The 16,187-nt window shown below is 39.0% G+C and overlaps 1 protein-coding gene and 1 long non-coding RNA gene across 5 annotated transcripts in view; one reads left to right on the forward strand and one right to left on the reverse strand.

Moving 5' to 3' along the window:
* The window catches only part of LOC144693040 (uncharacterized), a 63,923-nt gene extending 56,144 nt beyond the window's left edge, over nt 1-7,779 (forward strand). Inside the window, exon 3 of the long non-coding RNA XR_013579453.1 lies at nt 7,696-7,779. This is a non-coding gene — a long non-coding RNA (uncharacterized LOC144693040). The remainder of the gene's footprint in view (nt 1-7,695) is intronic.
* Nucleotides 1-16,187, reverse strand: part of mis18bp1 (MIS18 binding protein 1) — a 72,627-nt gene that overhangs the window by 54,818 nt on the left and 1,622 nt on the right. For 2 of the 4 annotated variants that reach the window (XM_078562328.1, XM_078562327.1), the window contains exons 2-3: nt 9,559-9,648; nt 7,368-8,089 (exon numbers count right to left, since the gene is read on the reverse strand). The exons of 1 other annotated variant lie outside the window; for it this stretch is intronic. In XM_078562328.1, coding sequence (XP_078418454.1) covers nt 7,368-7,953 — 586 coding nt within the window. In that variant the 5' untranslated portion in view covers nt 7,954-8,089; nt 9,559-9,648. The remainder of the gene's footprint in view (nt 1-7,367; nt 8,090-9,558; nt 9,649-16,187) is intronic. One more of the 4 variants, XM_078562326.1, reaches the window with a different exon arrangement.

Raw genomic sequence — 16,187 nt, forward strand, 5'->3', positions numbered from 1 at the left:
CTTGAAGCTTGATGCCAAACATGGCTACCGGTTGGTACATTTCGCAGAGAAGTCCCAAGGCTTACAACATTTCGTACCCCATTTGGATGTAACTGTTTTCAATGACTTCCCTTCAGGCTGTTAGTCAGGGTCTCTTTCAAGCTCACATGGACCACATTGCATGCACTGTGCCAAGATGTGACTGTATCGCCAATAACATTGCTGTTGTGGGTAGAACAAAGCAAAATCATGACTATAAATCTATACTTATTAATGCAAGTGGCACACAATGAAGGATTGATGTTCAACAGTCTAAAATATACCATCAATGTGCAGATCAACTTCTTTGGTTTTAATTATTCCACTGCTGGTATACATCCCGATCTCAATAAAAGAGGATATTAAATCTGTGCCAGCTCCTCAAGACAAAGACAATCTTCAAAGATGTCTGGGTCTCTTTAATTTCTTGTCGCCATACATTCCCAATTCACTCAAAAATCATCATCACTAAGGGAACTGTTAAGAAAAGATGTGCTTTTCCTGTGGCAGGAAGACCACCGATACCTCTTCGAAGCACTGAAATAGTCATTATCAGAAGCACCAACATTACAATTTTATGATCCTAGGGAGACAACTACCCTGGAGATGGATCCTCACAGAAAGGTTTGAGAGCATGCATACTATAAAAAGGCAAACCGATTGCATTTGCTTCAAAATATCTGTAATGCAATCCAAATACTCCAACATCGAATGGGAAATATCAATGTTAGATATGGAAATGCATGATTCCAAACACTATTTATTTGGCAAAAGATTTATGGTAGAAACCACACCACTGGAGATAATTTGGCAAAAACCATCGACTAGTGCACTGCCAAGGTTGCAGCATCTCTTGATAAAGATTTAAATTTATGACTGTGGAATAAAGTACAAGCCAAGTAACTTAATGGTCACATCAGATACACTTAGCAGATTGCCTAACCCAGGAGAACAGAAGATGTATCCTTGGATCTGCAGGTTGACTTCATTGACAGACTTGATGTTCTCCAAATTGATCTGGTACATTTGCCAACAGCTACAAGGGGAAACAGCGAAAGGTTCCGCACTACAGAAACCATGGAAAACCATGATTGAAGGATAGCCTGATTCAATTCAGCATATCCACGAACACGTGAGACCATTTTGGCCTTACTGGGACAAACTAGGCATCCCCAGGAGAGTCATTTTTAAAGGCAAGCAGATCATCATACTGGAAACTTTGCAACCTGAGATTCTTCAACAGCTTCATCACTCACACACGGGCATAGATTGGATGAGAAGACTCGCAAGCGAGACAGTCTATTGGCCAGACATGAAAAATGACATTTGAGTCGTCGTCAAGAAGTACGAGGTATGTCAAAAGCATATGGCAAGCCAGCACAAAGAACCACTGATTTTGCATGATGTTCCTACCCATCCTTGGTCCTCTTTCATGTCCATGGCGCTGACTTCATCGTCAACTACTTTATCAAGTACTCCATTATTTGACAATTGCACAATACATCAAGCACAACTGTCATGCACACTCTTAAGCTCTATTTTCAGTTTATTTGGTGTGCCCAGAGAGATCATTGTGGATAACGGTCCATGAATTTATCGATAAATCATTTCAGGATGAGAGAGAGAAGTGGAATATTGATTACACTACTTCACCTCATTTCCCTAGATTTAACGGCCTAACTGAACAAATTATTCGCACGGTGAACTTCCTAATTCTCAAACGTAGAAACGCCAAGCAAGAGCTGCACATTGCAATGTTACATTTGAGTGTAACACCTTTTAGCTCAACTATTCCATCACTGGCAGAGCTCATGTTGGCAGACCAGTGTACACCAACCTACCTACACTTACCCACTTCTACTCTCTCAGAAACTAAAGAGCAATTTTTAAAACTGCAAAGAAATGATGACCAACGTGCACGCTAAAAATGCAGGTACAGGAGGGAAGCTAATTTACAGCCCTGATTTCTCCTCTCATCACCTGTCCATGAATAGAAAGGTTTTTTTTGATTTGCTTCCCTCTTTGTAAAGGGTGGTGTATTTCACAACCCCTCTTTATTGGTGTGGTCCAATTTTCAGTAATGACCCCACAGCAAACTCAAGGAGGATAAAGTCAAAGGATTAGTTTATTTGCACACGCAAACATAGGAGGAGAGTAGCAATGTTGCCTCCTTTTCACTCATACAGTGAAAGAGGGATAGAGAAAGAAAGACTTACGGGGCAAAGACCACAGAGAAAAGGCTTATTGTTTCACGTGTGTCCAGAGTCCAGAATCTAAATCCAATGAGGTTCCTGGTTACATTTAGGATCTTGTCCTAGATGTAATAGGACTGAATGGTTGAGGAACTGAAATAGACCTGATTTGTCCTTGGTTACACCTCACCGTTGCACTTGTGTGTAATGACTTCATAGGACCTTGGTTCCAAACAAATCCTTGTCGCCTTGGCTGGTTGTCGTGTACCTTCCGTGAGATCCTGGATGTGAACAAGGGTTGGCAAGTTGAAAACTGATGCTGTATGATTCACTTTTCCAGTGGAGTTGACTTCACACAGAGATAGGCAGGCATGATGAATCAGTCTTGTAGGTGATGGTACAGAAGTTCCAGTAGAAAATGTAGATGGGGGCCAAATATTCAAAAAAGCCGAGCCCCTTTTCTGTGCTGCTGCTTGTGGATGGTAAGGTGGCAGACTGGGCTTTGCAGTTCTACAAGGCAACATTACTGGTTCCACAAGTTAGGTCCATGCCACATGACTCTCACCTCTTCACCCTTGACAAAGGGTGTGTAACCCAACCTGGGTTCTCAAGATGGTTATGTTCCAACCATTAAGACGTGAAAGGAGGTTTGCAGGGCCCTTTACGTTAGCAGACTGATAAGCCAAGTTAGCCAATCAGAGCCTATGAAATGCAGATGGCCTTTGTATAGTTCTCTTTGATCCTACAGGATCAGTTAGTATCTCTTCAGAGATAACAAGGTGCAAATTTCTGCAGTACTGCCATGGTAGATGCTTTTGTTCAGGGGTCACAGACAGACATAGCTTCAGCCATTTTAAAAGGTTTTGTCCAGGTTTTAAAATTTTAGAAATTAGCCATGAGGATATCTAAATATATTTCACAAGAATATATAGTGCGAGGTCTTCGTCCCCTGACACAAGTTTATAGCTGGGACATCAAGTTCACATCCAGGATCCCACGGAAGGTACCAGCTGAGGTGACAAGAATTTGTTTGGAACTAAGATCCTATGAAGTCATTACATACAAAAGTGCAATGGCAAGGCATAACTGAGGACAAATCAGATCTATTTCAGCTCCTCAATTGTCCAGTCCTATTACATCCAGGACAAGATCCCAAATGTAACCAGGAACAACATTCCAAGAATGACAATCTCACAGATTGCTGTGAGCAATTATAGAAATCTCCAGGCAAGGTTACTGTTACAAGATCTGGGCGTATCAGTAGATTCCCTCCACACTTTAGAGACTCAGGTTCATCTGTTCTATATACTTATGTGATGGTCACTAAACATGAATATGTATTGTAAATAGTTATACTTTGTCAGAAGGGGGCAATATATCTTTAAAAAGAAAGGGGATGTTGTAATATGCCTTAAAGGGATAGCAGAATGCTATCCCTTTAAGGGAAGTGTGTCATCTGATCCAGCCTCAGTTTCACTTCAGCCTGGACCAGAACACAGACATAGCCCTACTGCTGATGTCCTCAGGCTTTCTATCCACGTATATATGTTTACACATGCTTGTTCTTCATAACTGAACCCACAACATTTATAATCCCTTATAAGCAATTGGTGCCTTTATTTCATTAATATCACATGCACCAGCAATCAGTTAAGTCTATTCAACATCCTTTGCAAGGTCTTGACATTCTTCCTAAATTGTGGTGCCCAAAATAAACACAATACTCCAACTGAGGCCTGACCATTGCTTAGTCAAATACTGCCTTTACTAAATCTGTGCTGACTTCCATTTATTAACCCATACTTCTCCAAATTACTTTTCCCAGATTATTGTCTCTAAGCTTCTCACTGATGTTAGGCTGATTGGCCTGTAGTTGCTGTGTTTAAATCTCTCCCTTTTTTTGGACACAGAGGTATCACCATTGCAATCCTCCAGTCCTCTGGAGGATTCCACTTCTATATCCAAGGAGGATTAGAAGATTATGGTTAGGGCCCCTACAATTTCCACCCTTACTTTTCACAGCTCCCTAGGATTCATTTAACTTTTCTACTTTTGAGGAATGTCCATCTTTTAAGTACATCCTCTTTATCTATTTCATCCTATCCAATATTGCTACTGCCTTCTCCTTTACTGCTACATCTGGCAGCACCCACTTCTTGAATAAAGAAAGTTGCAAAATACTAATTTAATACCTCAGCAATGCACCCTATCTCCACACGGTTTCATTTATGCTCCATAATTGGATACCTTTTAACTGTGTGTGTCTTTTGGGCTCCCCTTTATATTAGTCACTAATCTGTTCCCATGCTCTATCTTTGCCTAATTTCCTTTTTCAGATCTCCTGTGTAATTTCTATATTCAGCTTATGTAGTATTATGAACCTTCCAACTATTATAAACCTTCTTTCTCTGTTTCATTTTAACTTCTATATCTGTAGTTATCCCAGAAGCTCTAGCTTTGGGTGCTCACTGATCAAGGAAATCCAGGAACTCCCTCCTCTTTTGCCCTTTACACTGTTCCCATCCCAATTTGTTTTAATATATAATTGAACACTAATTGAAGTCCCCTATTATAATTTCTCTAAGTTCTTACACTTTCTGTAATTTGCCTACAAATTTGCTCCTCTATCTCCTTCCACTATTTTGGTGGCCTAATGTAAACACTCAATAGTTCTGGCACAAAATTCTGAAGCTGACTAGGTTAGGGATGACAAATTAGCTAAAAATGGAAAATTCAGGGACAAAGAAAATATTATTTCTTGATAGCTCCATTTACCAACAGAAACTTTTAATGAAAACTTTGTTAACTCAAAATTAGTCAAAGACAGAACTTAAATTGAGCTCAGGTAACTTAACAGTTCATTGCAGTCTGTTATTATTTCTCATGTCCTACGAATCTGACTGGTTTATGTTAACAATGTACATTTTAGAGCACATGGTTGCAAGAGTCAATTTCTATGTTCTCCTCATAACATTGCCCATCTCCACCCCTGCTTCAGTCTTCGAACTAGCTTTTGTCATCATGTCCAGACTTTAGCAATGCTCACCTATCTGGTGTTCTATCTTTCATCCTGGATAAGCTTCAGCTCAAGTCTAGACAACAGGGGCTTGAATGAAGGTTTTGGCAGCAGATGAACTTTAGAACTGATGAAAGGTCACAAATCCAAAATGCTAACATTGTTTCTCTGTAAACAGATGCTGCTAGACCTGTTAAGTATTCCCAGCATTTTCTGTTTTTTTATTTCCGATTTCCAGCATCAGCAGTATTTAGCTTTTGTAAGTGAGTTCCACTTTAGTAGCAACAAAACAGTTTGTGGTAGGGACCAAAGTCAATGCTTCGGACTTCCTAATGTTTAACTGGAGGAAATTTCTGTATATCCAATGCTGAATGAGGGGACAAGCAGTGAGATAATTTAGCAAAAGTGGAGGAGTCAGGAGAAGCAGCTAATGCCATGTCAGGCTGGCTAATTTGGTACTCTTGACTGAGAATCAGGAAGTCTTGGATTCAAAGCCCACTCCCGTACTTATGCATAATTAGTGGTGGACTAAGGGAAAAGGTTAACTACCAAATCAGATTAACTAGTTATGATTATGATTTGTGGGACCTTGTACATGTAAATTCGCTGCTGTATTTGCTTAAATGACAATGACTAAACTTCAAAAGTACACTGGTACAAAGCGTTTGGAACATCCTGTAGACATCAAAGGCACAATATCTTAACACTGCTTCAGAAGTGGAACATTTGCAAATTCAACTTATTCAGAGTATTCTGGAATAATGACAGGATAGATCACTGCCTGTATGCTTAAAGCAATGGCTATTCAAAATAAAATCTGGGGGTTGCTAAGAAATTGTGCATCGTACTTGTTAGGGAGTCATGTCAGTGGGGGTTGGAGGGAACATAGAAATCATCCTTCAAAGATTGGCATTTGGAATACTACTGTATCCAATTTTCATTAATTTGGACCAGAAGTTCCAGGTAAACTGGTCAAATTTGCAGACAAACCCCTCCTCACCTTCAAGGTAGGCAAACAGCAGTTAAATCTTCACAGGCAGTGAAAGGCCTCAAAAAGGACTTAAACATAATATGTAAGTGACTTATCAGTGTTGAATGAAATGTAATACAGACATTTAGACATATGAATGGCATCAAAATAGCTAAGAAAGTTGAAAGAATATTTTTGCTATTACACTCATTACTTAATATGACTAGCCACTGTGGGGCAATAATCAAGAAAACAAGTATAAAGATAATTTTTGTTGCATTTAGGGATTCAAGATCTTGAAGCAGTTTTCAAATTTGAAATGAAGTTTTCAGTTTGGAAAAGTAGGTTGTCCCAACTTTCCTCAGTATTGACTGCATCTGATTCTACTGACTGAATATCACCTGAACAAAAATTCTTATAAAAATAGTTTAAACTGGACAGAAATAAAGTTTTAAATATTCTCTTGCAACTCACATTAATTTTCAAATTAGTAATAAAGTATGTAGTAACTGACAAGACTAGGGAGATGATGGCGTAGTGGTAATGTTGCCGGACTTGCAATCCAGAGGCCCAGGCTAATGCTCAGGGAACATGGTTTCAAATCCCATCGTGACAGCTGGTAGAATTTAAATTTAATCAATCAATCTGGGAAAGCTGGTCTCAGAAATGGTGACCATGAAACTATCACTGATCATTGTAAAAGACCCATTCGATTCACTAATGTCCTTTCGAGAAGATGATTTGTCATCCTCACCTGACCTGGCCTAAATGTGACTCTAGACTCACAATAATGTTGTTGAATCTTAATTTCCCTTGGCCTAACAAGTCACTCAGTTGTACCAAGCTGCTACAGGAAAGTCAAACCAGAAGGACTGCAGTGGTTCAAGATGGCTCACCACCACCTTCTCAAGGGCAGTTAGAGATGGGCAACATATGCTGGCCTTGCCAGTGACACCCACATCCCGTGAAAGAATAAAAAAAGTATAGATATTTTATCTGATCATTAAATGATATACAGGACACGATCTGAATATCTCATCAAATGTTTGTACATTAGTGCCTGCTGCACAATATCAGTACTTGGCTTCTGTGACAAAATCATCATAACTTTAAATATAAAATATGTATAGTCCTAGATCATATTCAATATTTAATCAATATTAGTTCATACCTGAAAACGTGTTTTCTAAGACACATCCGTTCACAGGTGCAACAGAGCACTGGACAGGCCCATTCATACCAAAAGTTGCTTTTTGGGGCGTTTGAAGATGCTGATTTTCAGGTATCTGAATATGGTCACAGTCAAGTTTACCTTTCATTCTTTGGAACATTTTGGCAGGACTCTCGGAGACTACTTGTTTGATCAATTTAGATCCAATGGGATTTAAATGAGATTTGACATAACTCTGGTTTAAATTTACATGTGTGGAGCTGGAATCAGGATCTATTATATCACTGAGTTCAGGAGGGATTACATTAAATGTCCCTTCTTTTTCCAGGACTGTGGACTGAAGTTGACCATTCACTTGAGGATTTCTCACATTTTTTAATGAGATTAAAGTGAACGTGGCTGGAGGCTTGGGGTTGATATCCTTTCGTTGAGTATTTGCTGAACCACACTGAAATTTATTTAACTCTTTTAACGGGGTACCATTTGGAATCTGATGAAGAGGTACTGCTTTCCAGGTTGTTTTCTGTTCTTTGTCCATTTCAGTGTTATTGAAAACTTTCTTCTTGCATGGAGTAACAGACGCCATACTGAAAATATGATTATTTTCCTTTTCACTTCCACTGTTCTTCACATCAGGAATTTACATCTTACACATGATCTGTAAATGATCAAAACACTAACCCTATGTCTCAAAAACTTGATATCCATGTTGGATGAAAAATCTGTGTGGTAAAGAAAATAGCACTTTTAGTTACCAGGCAAAACTGCTGCATGCACCCTCAAAAGTTTTTCCCAATTACCAATGCCAGCAATACTTAAAATTATGCCATTAACAAAATTGCATATTAAAATTATTAAAAATGGAACACTGTTTACATGCTAATAATTAAGTGGGAATAAGTAGATTGATTAGCTGTACAAGGACAGGTAGATTGTTTTAATCCCAGCTCATTACAGTATGCCTATTACAAATCACAATTTTCACTCAATTAAGATAAAAGTCGAAAAGGCAGCCATAAGCCCATCAAGCTGACACCATCCACAGTAAAACATAAATTAATCAACCTTTTTTTACTCCTTCCACCCCTCTCCCCCCCCCGCCCCAACCAGTTGATCCTTACATTAAGGAACAGTAAGATATTCCCCACTCTCCTAAAATATCAAGCAGTGCTATTAATAGCTTCAATCTTCAATTCTGCTCGACAGGGACGGATAATTTTTCTTTTAAAATCAATTGATACAAATTAATTTTTTTCTGGGAATTTATCCTCTGGGAGAAAATAAGGTTTTCAGATCTCTAATGCCACTGAATATTGTAATTTTTTTCAGTTATATACTTTAATCCCATGTTAATTAAACAGTCAAATTAGCTTGCTTACTTTAGCATTATCTATTTTACAAATTTCAAGTCTGCATTAGATATTATCTCATGTTTAATGGCACTGGTCACTTCTAGAAGCAGAACCTTTGTCCTTAATGTTGAGGAGTTTGCTGTACTACCTAATATCGAGGAATACAATGGCATAACCCCGAAGCATGGGCCTAAAAGAATGAGGACTCCATTCTTTACTGACCTTCATCAACCCCTTTTGCAGCCATTGTGGTCAGGAAGTTTGACCATAGACTATTCAGAGTTTCTTACTAAATCTGCTATCAAGTGCTGAACATAGGAATCATACTAGACAATCCCACACTATGTAAGTAACATTGGTTCTCTCACTAGCTGATGTGAAAGCCTGTTGGAAGACTGAAACAAGATTTAAAAAATTACCCACGGTCCCAGATAATTATGGGCGACAGTTTCAACAGCTTGCTCATTAACTCTTAGGTGAGATAATTCATATACCAATTCATTCTGTCTCACTGGCAACAGTTTTCTTTAATCAAGATCACAGCATGGTGCTAGAACTTGGAGGATTAATTTAAAAATTTAGAGTTGAGCTTCCATCAGAAGCACATTACAGCTTAAACCAAAAATTGCTGCTAGTTAAATAGCTGGTAATCCCCATCATGGCACTTCGGTTATTTGTCAACATTGGCCCAGAATTTCCTGCAACCAGCAAGTCATGTTGAAATCTATGCTGATCTTCCACTTGATGAATGATGCCAAAATTTGACAATCTCATTAGCATATGTCAAAACATTAAAAGCTGGTGTTAAAGAATAGAAATTCAGCAAAAACAATCAGAACCTGAGGAAAGCATCCAACTTGAGCTATATTCCTTCTTGAAGTTCTTCTTTTTACATGAATATTGAAGCATCGAATCACCATTGATGCACACTAAACAGAGCATGTTTAAGAAAATATAACTGTGGAAATTTTCAAACCTTAATGCAAATCATTCTGATACCATATAGATGCTTACAAAGATACAAAAAAAATACAGAGGAGCGATTTTAAAAATGCTTAAATTTGAAAACTGTCATAAAACAATTATTTGGTTGCAGCAAAGATTTTAGGCATAAATTTACATCAAGTTCAGGACTGATACAAATTCAGGATATTTGCACGAGCTGCATTTTTGATGGGCGTGGGATGGTCATAGCGAGCAGGTGTGAGGCAAGTCAAAGCTATGTAATAAGTGAGAGGGTTTCACATTGGCATAAGGGAGGGGAAATCAGGCATAGCTTAAAGAATGGCATAAGGCATTTATATCCAAATTTCTTTGATCCACCGCTGAAAATCAACACTACACATATTTACACAATTGTCTCGCTGCAAGTTTTCAGGAAATTCCTGGCTATCTTGATAAACCATCTAGGCTTATAATACATTAAAAAAACTGGGGTTACAGTAAGTCAGATTTACAAATAAATCTCAATTGCTATTGATATGAAGACTGATTGACTGAGAACTGTTAGTGATTAGAGTGCCTCATCAGGAGTCCCCAACTGAATTTTAAAGGTAATGTTTAGCCAGTTAGAAGAGTGTGTATTCAGGAAAGTGTGCTATAAAATAATTCTAAAAGGAAAACACTAATTATTCTTTCCTATCACTACTTGCTTTATATGTTCATGTTTAATGACCTATGTCCTTGGACCCTTAAGTATCTTTGGACCTCCACTGTTTTGAGCTTTTCACTATTTAGAAAGTACCCTATTCTATCTTTTCAAGTCCAAAGTGGATGATTTTGCATTTGCCTACAATATAGTGACAATATAGTAACTGTCAAAACATTCTTAATCATCAATAATCATTGCGGATAAAAATTGGCCTTGAAATTATTTTGAATTTTTACATTCTTAAAATCCAGCAATTTATTAAATTTTCTTTTCAAAACTATTTAAATTCAAAAATCTTTTTGCCTATATTCAATATTAACTCATTATGCACTGCAAGTATCAACATACAAGGAGTTAAAACAAGATCGCACAGGTCATTTCTCAATGTGATAAACCTATCAGTTCAGTTCCAGACAAGCAGAATATAAGCTCTACCTGTCCCACCCCCCCCTCACCCAGCTTATATTTAAACTCTTTTCTATTTTTCCTTAGTTCTGATGAAGAGTCATACGGACTCGAAACGTTAACCGTATTCCTCTCCGCAGATGCTGTCAGACCTGCTGAGATTTTCCAGCTATTTTTATTTTTGTTTCAGATTTCCAGCATCCGCAGTATTTTGCTTTTATTTAAGCAGAATACAATGTTGTTCATAAATAAGGATCATTAAGTCAGCTTTGCCAATTTATTTTTTGGGTTTTTGTTGTTTTGAATACAAGTGAGAAAAATCAGTGCTGGGCGGGTGGTGGTGGTGGCAGGGAGAAGTGGGGGCTGGAAATCAGGCCCTAAAAATCCCATGTGCATTTGTAAGCAAAAAACCCAGTGAGAAAATACAATTATGTTGAACACTGTTGATACAGTACTCAAGAAAATAAACTAGAGACTAAAGAAATAAGGTAGCCAAGCTAAACAACATCCCACAAATTATTTGCATAATTCAAAGGTTCTTACCAATTCACTATTTAAAAAGAATTAGAATATCAGGGAAATTGAAGGTGGATTTAATCGATCCCTATTTATCAATGCAAATTGATAAGTTTGAGGATATTCAGAAATTCCAGGTATCTAATGGCCTGTTGGTTCAATAACAAACATTGTAAGTTACTAATGAATGACTATTTGTTCTGATGTGTTCATGAAAGTTGCAGTTGTTGAAGTGAGAAAGGCCATTCCGCCAAACTCAATTCATCCATCCAGAAAAAAAGTTCTCATCATGGCATCCAATTATTTAAATTGGGTTTTTGCCTCTACTACTCTTTCTGTACTGCCTCTGGTATTCAAGACGCAGTCTGGCCAGAACACTATCAAGTTTAATCACTACCTCTTGACTTATATTCTGGTTTGCTATGTAATTTAACATCGTATTGGCTTCGTTGCTTGCTTTTCTACCTCGGTTCAGCATTGACTCTACTCAGATATCTAAATCCATTTCTGTAATTAGACACAGCAGTGGTCCCCAGGCACACAACGCAGGAACAGTAGTTGATCATTTAGATTCTCCAGCCTCTTCTGCCATTCAGTGAGGTCATTACTGATCTGTAACCTAACTCCACATGCCTGCCTTTGTCCCATATCCCTTAATACCTTTGGCTAACAAAACCTATCAATCTCAGTTTTAAAATTAACTCTTGATCTAGCAAGAATTGCCATTCTTAAATAGTGAATTGCCAAAAGAGTTCCAAACTTTTAACACCTTTTGTGTGTCAAAGCATTTCCTAGTTTCACTCCTGAACAGTCTGGTTCTAAATTTTAGACTATGCCCCAAGCAGCAGAAATAGCTCCTCTCTATCTACCCTATCCGTTCCCGATAATATCTTGAAAACTTTGATCAAGCCACCCCTTAAATCTTCTAAATTGCAGGTAATCTCTCATTGTAAATTAATCCTTACAATACATCCTTCCCAATTTCTTCTGCCTAGAACTGTCACAGTACTTCAGGTGTGGCTTTGTATAGGTGAAGCATGACTTCTACATGTATGCATGCATTAAGCATGTATACTAGTACTTTATATAAAGATTAGGGTTCAATTAGTCTTTTTGATTATTTTCATGACATTTTAATGATCTATGTACTTAGATCCCCAAGTATCTTTGGATCTCCACTGTTTCTAGCTTTTCACTATTTAGAAAGTACCCCGTTCTATCTTTTTCGGTCCAAAGTGGATGATTTTACATTTCCCTACATAGAAATCTATTTGCCAGTTTGCCAATTCACTTAAAACTATCAATGTCTTTTTGTAATGTTACACTTACATCAAAACTGCTTTTGTCACCTATGTGCCATTGGAAAATTTGGATATGTGGCTTTCTATAGCATCATATAAGTCGTTGATAAATACAGTGCATAATTTAGGCTCCAACACAGATCCTTGTGGGGCACCACATTCAGCCAATTAGAGTACCCTGCCCATTATCTCTACTGTTTTCTGCCATTCAGCCAACTCAGTATTCCCTCTCCACTGCAACTGACACAACTCCTTTAATAAGCATGTGTTTCTTACCCACTTCGAAAGTTAACCTTGATCCTCTATAGCTTTAAGATTATCCAACAGGTTTCCACATGAGATTTTGCTAGAAGCCTTTTGGAAGAAAAGGTACACTATCTCATAGGGATTTTTTCATAGTCAACTTGGTTTCTCACTTCCTAAAAATTCCTAAGAAATTTGGTCAGGCAGGATCTACCCATCGGAACTCATGTTTAATACTTTTTGTCAGACTATTGTACAAATAATCCTCAAATTTATACCTGATATACAAATTCATTATTTTACAGATAATGGAAGCAAGACCACTGGGTCCACCAGTTACCTTGTCTGCTTTGTCAGCCTTTTGAATATGATCAATTCACTGGCCTGTATTCACTCTGCTGAGATCTCCTCAGTATCCACCATCTTCCTCATGATGATTGTCAGTGCATGACAAATAATTTCCATAATCTCTCTCAGCGTATTGAATACCATTGACAACTGTTACTTGTTTTGTGCGTTCTCAGCTTGTTAAAGGTCGTCCATCTCACTTAAAGTCATTGATATTACCTAGGATATTTGTTTGGGGTGGGAATGTTACTCACATCTTTCCTTGTGTATAATGGGAGCAAATAAACATTATTATTTACTATTCTGTATTCTCCAGTTTCAAGCCCATTCACATTTCAAATATATGCCACCACAGCTCTATTATGGTTACACTACCAAAATAAATGGTTACAGTTTCAAGCCCCCTCAGCTACTATGCTTGCAGCTAGGTCTCTCATTGCCCCTCTTATTATCCATTTAAACTACTTTCTTGTGAATCAGAGAACACTTTGCACTTGCAGCATTGTGATGGCCCATTTGTTCTCTATCTTATTTTTGATTCATTTGAAAATATATTTAATTAGTCAGAGCACTGATTTTCATCATTTAAATTTTATATATTTATCATCGTGGTTTGTTCCAGGCTAGGATAATGATTTTGATTGCCAGCAAAAAGGGTAGGACTACTGATTGATGTCTATCTTGGGGTTCCAATTAAAGGAAGAGGCAGCTAAGATTTTCTCTTCCAGAACCATATTGGAAATCAGTGACCAGTCAGGGCTGTCTGTGCCATTTTAGCAAAGCAGGCATGCTAGATGATGACTATAACAGTGAGTTTTTAAAAAATTCATTCATGGGATGTAAGCTTCGCTAACTGGGCCAACATTTATTGCCCTTGAGAAGGTGGTGTCGAGCTGCCTTCTTGAACCACTGCAGTCATGTGGTGTAGGTACACCACAGTGCTGTTAGGGAAGGAGTTCCAGGATTTTGACTTAGCAACAATGAAGGAACGGCGATGTATTTCCAAGTCAGGATGGTGAGTGACTTGGAGGGGAACTTTCAGGTGGTGGTGTTCTCATCTATCTGCTGCCCTTGTCCTTCTAGATAGTAGTGGTCGTGGGTTTGGAAGGTGCTGTCGAAGGAGCCTTGGTGAATTCCTGCAGTGCTTCTTGTGGTTGGTACACACTGCTGCTACTGTGCGCCGGTGGTGGAGGGAGTGAATGTTTGTGGATGGGGTGCCAATCAAGCGGGCTGCTTTATCCTGGACGGTGTCAAGCTCCTTAAGTGTTGTGGGAGCTGCACTCATCTAGGCAACTGGAGGGTATTCCATCACACTCCTAAACTGTGCCTTGTAGATGGTGGACAGGCTTTGGGGAGTCAGCAGTTGAGTTACTCGTCTCACTCCGACCTGCTCTGCAGCCACAGTATTTATGTGGCTGGTCCAGTTCAGTTTCTGGTCAATGATAATGCCAAGGGTGTTGATAGTTGGGGATTCAGTGATGGTAATGCTATTGAATATCATGGAGCGATGATTGGATTCTCTTTTGTTGGAGACGGTCATTGCCTGGCACTTGTGCCAGACTGTTACTTGCCACTTGTCAGCCCAAGCCTGGATATTGTCCAGGCCTCGCTGCATTTGGACATGGACTGCTTCAGTATCTGAGGAGTCGCGAATGGTGCTGAACATTGTGCAATCATCAGCGAACATTCCCACTTCTGACCTTATGACGGAAGGAAGGTCATCGATGAAGCACCTGAAGATGGTTGGGCCGAGGACATTACCCTGAGGAGCTCCTGCAGTGATGTCTTGGAGCTGAGATGACTGACCTCCAACAACCACAAACATCTTCCTTTGTGCTAGGTACGACTCCAACCAGTGGAGAGTTTTCCCCGATTCGCATTGACTCCAGTTTTGCTATGGCTCCTTGATGCCACACTGGGTCAAATGTGGCCTTGATGTCAAGCACCTCACATTGGAAGTTCAGCTCTTTTGTTCATATTTGAACCAAGGCTGTAATGAAGTCAGGAGCTGAGTGGCCCTGGCGGAGCCCAAACTGGGCATCAGCGAGCAAGTTATTGCTAAGCAAGTGCTGCCTGACAACACTGTTGATTGACCCCTTCCATTACTGAGGATCGAGAGTAGACTGATGGGCGGTAATTGGCCAGGTTGGATTTGTCCTGCTTTGTGTGTATAGGGCATACCTGGGCAATTTTCCACATAGCCGGGTAGATGCCAGTGTTGTAGCCATACTGGAACAGTTTGGCTAGGGGCGCGGCAAGTTCTGGAGCATAAGTGTTCAGTACTATTGCCAGAATGTTGTCAGGGCCCATAGCCTTTGCAGTATCCAGTGACTTCAGCCGTTTCTTGATATCACGTGGAGTGAACAGAATTGGCTGAAGACTGACATCTGTGATGCTGGGGACATCCGGAGGAGACCGAGATGGATCATCCACTCAGCACTTCTGGCTGAAGATTGTATCAAATGCTTCAGCCTTATCTGATTTTTTTATGTTTAAAGAGAAAGTAAGTTGAATAGCTTGGTTCACATTGTAAACAGGACTATATACACTGCAAACTCTCCAGTCCAAAATGCTTGGAACCAAATCATTTCTGGATTTTGGAATTTTCTGGGTTATACAATGACATTAGAATGCCTGACTACAAGTGTGTGAACTGGAACACACCCTAGATATATTTACCTGAAGCATAAAATAGTGATAAAACATTATAAAGCAGTAATAAAATTTGTTCAATTTATCCAAATGTTTCCCCTCCCAAAGTACTGTGCTAAAATGGTCCTGTGAGTTGCTAAGACCTGCTCAAAAATTTCTAGACAACTGGGGTTTCCGAACAATAGTAGATTTCCAGGAGAGGTTACAATGAATGTCCCTATCCACCGCACCATGCTAAACTCTGTCATAATCATTTACATACCTGATCCCAGGTGTAAATAAAATTACTGATTGATTGAATGCCTGTAACAATTTGATAAGTGTTCATCCAGTTCATCAGTCAAACAGAAAA

This window comes from Cetorhinus maximus, chromosome 18, assembly GCF_964194155.1.
Source record: "Cetorhinus maximus chromosome 18, sCetMax3.hap1.1, whole genome shotgun sequence".
NCBI lineage: Eukaryota > Metazoa > Chordata > Chondrichthyes > Lamniformes > Cetorhinidae > Cetorhinus > Cetorhinus maximus.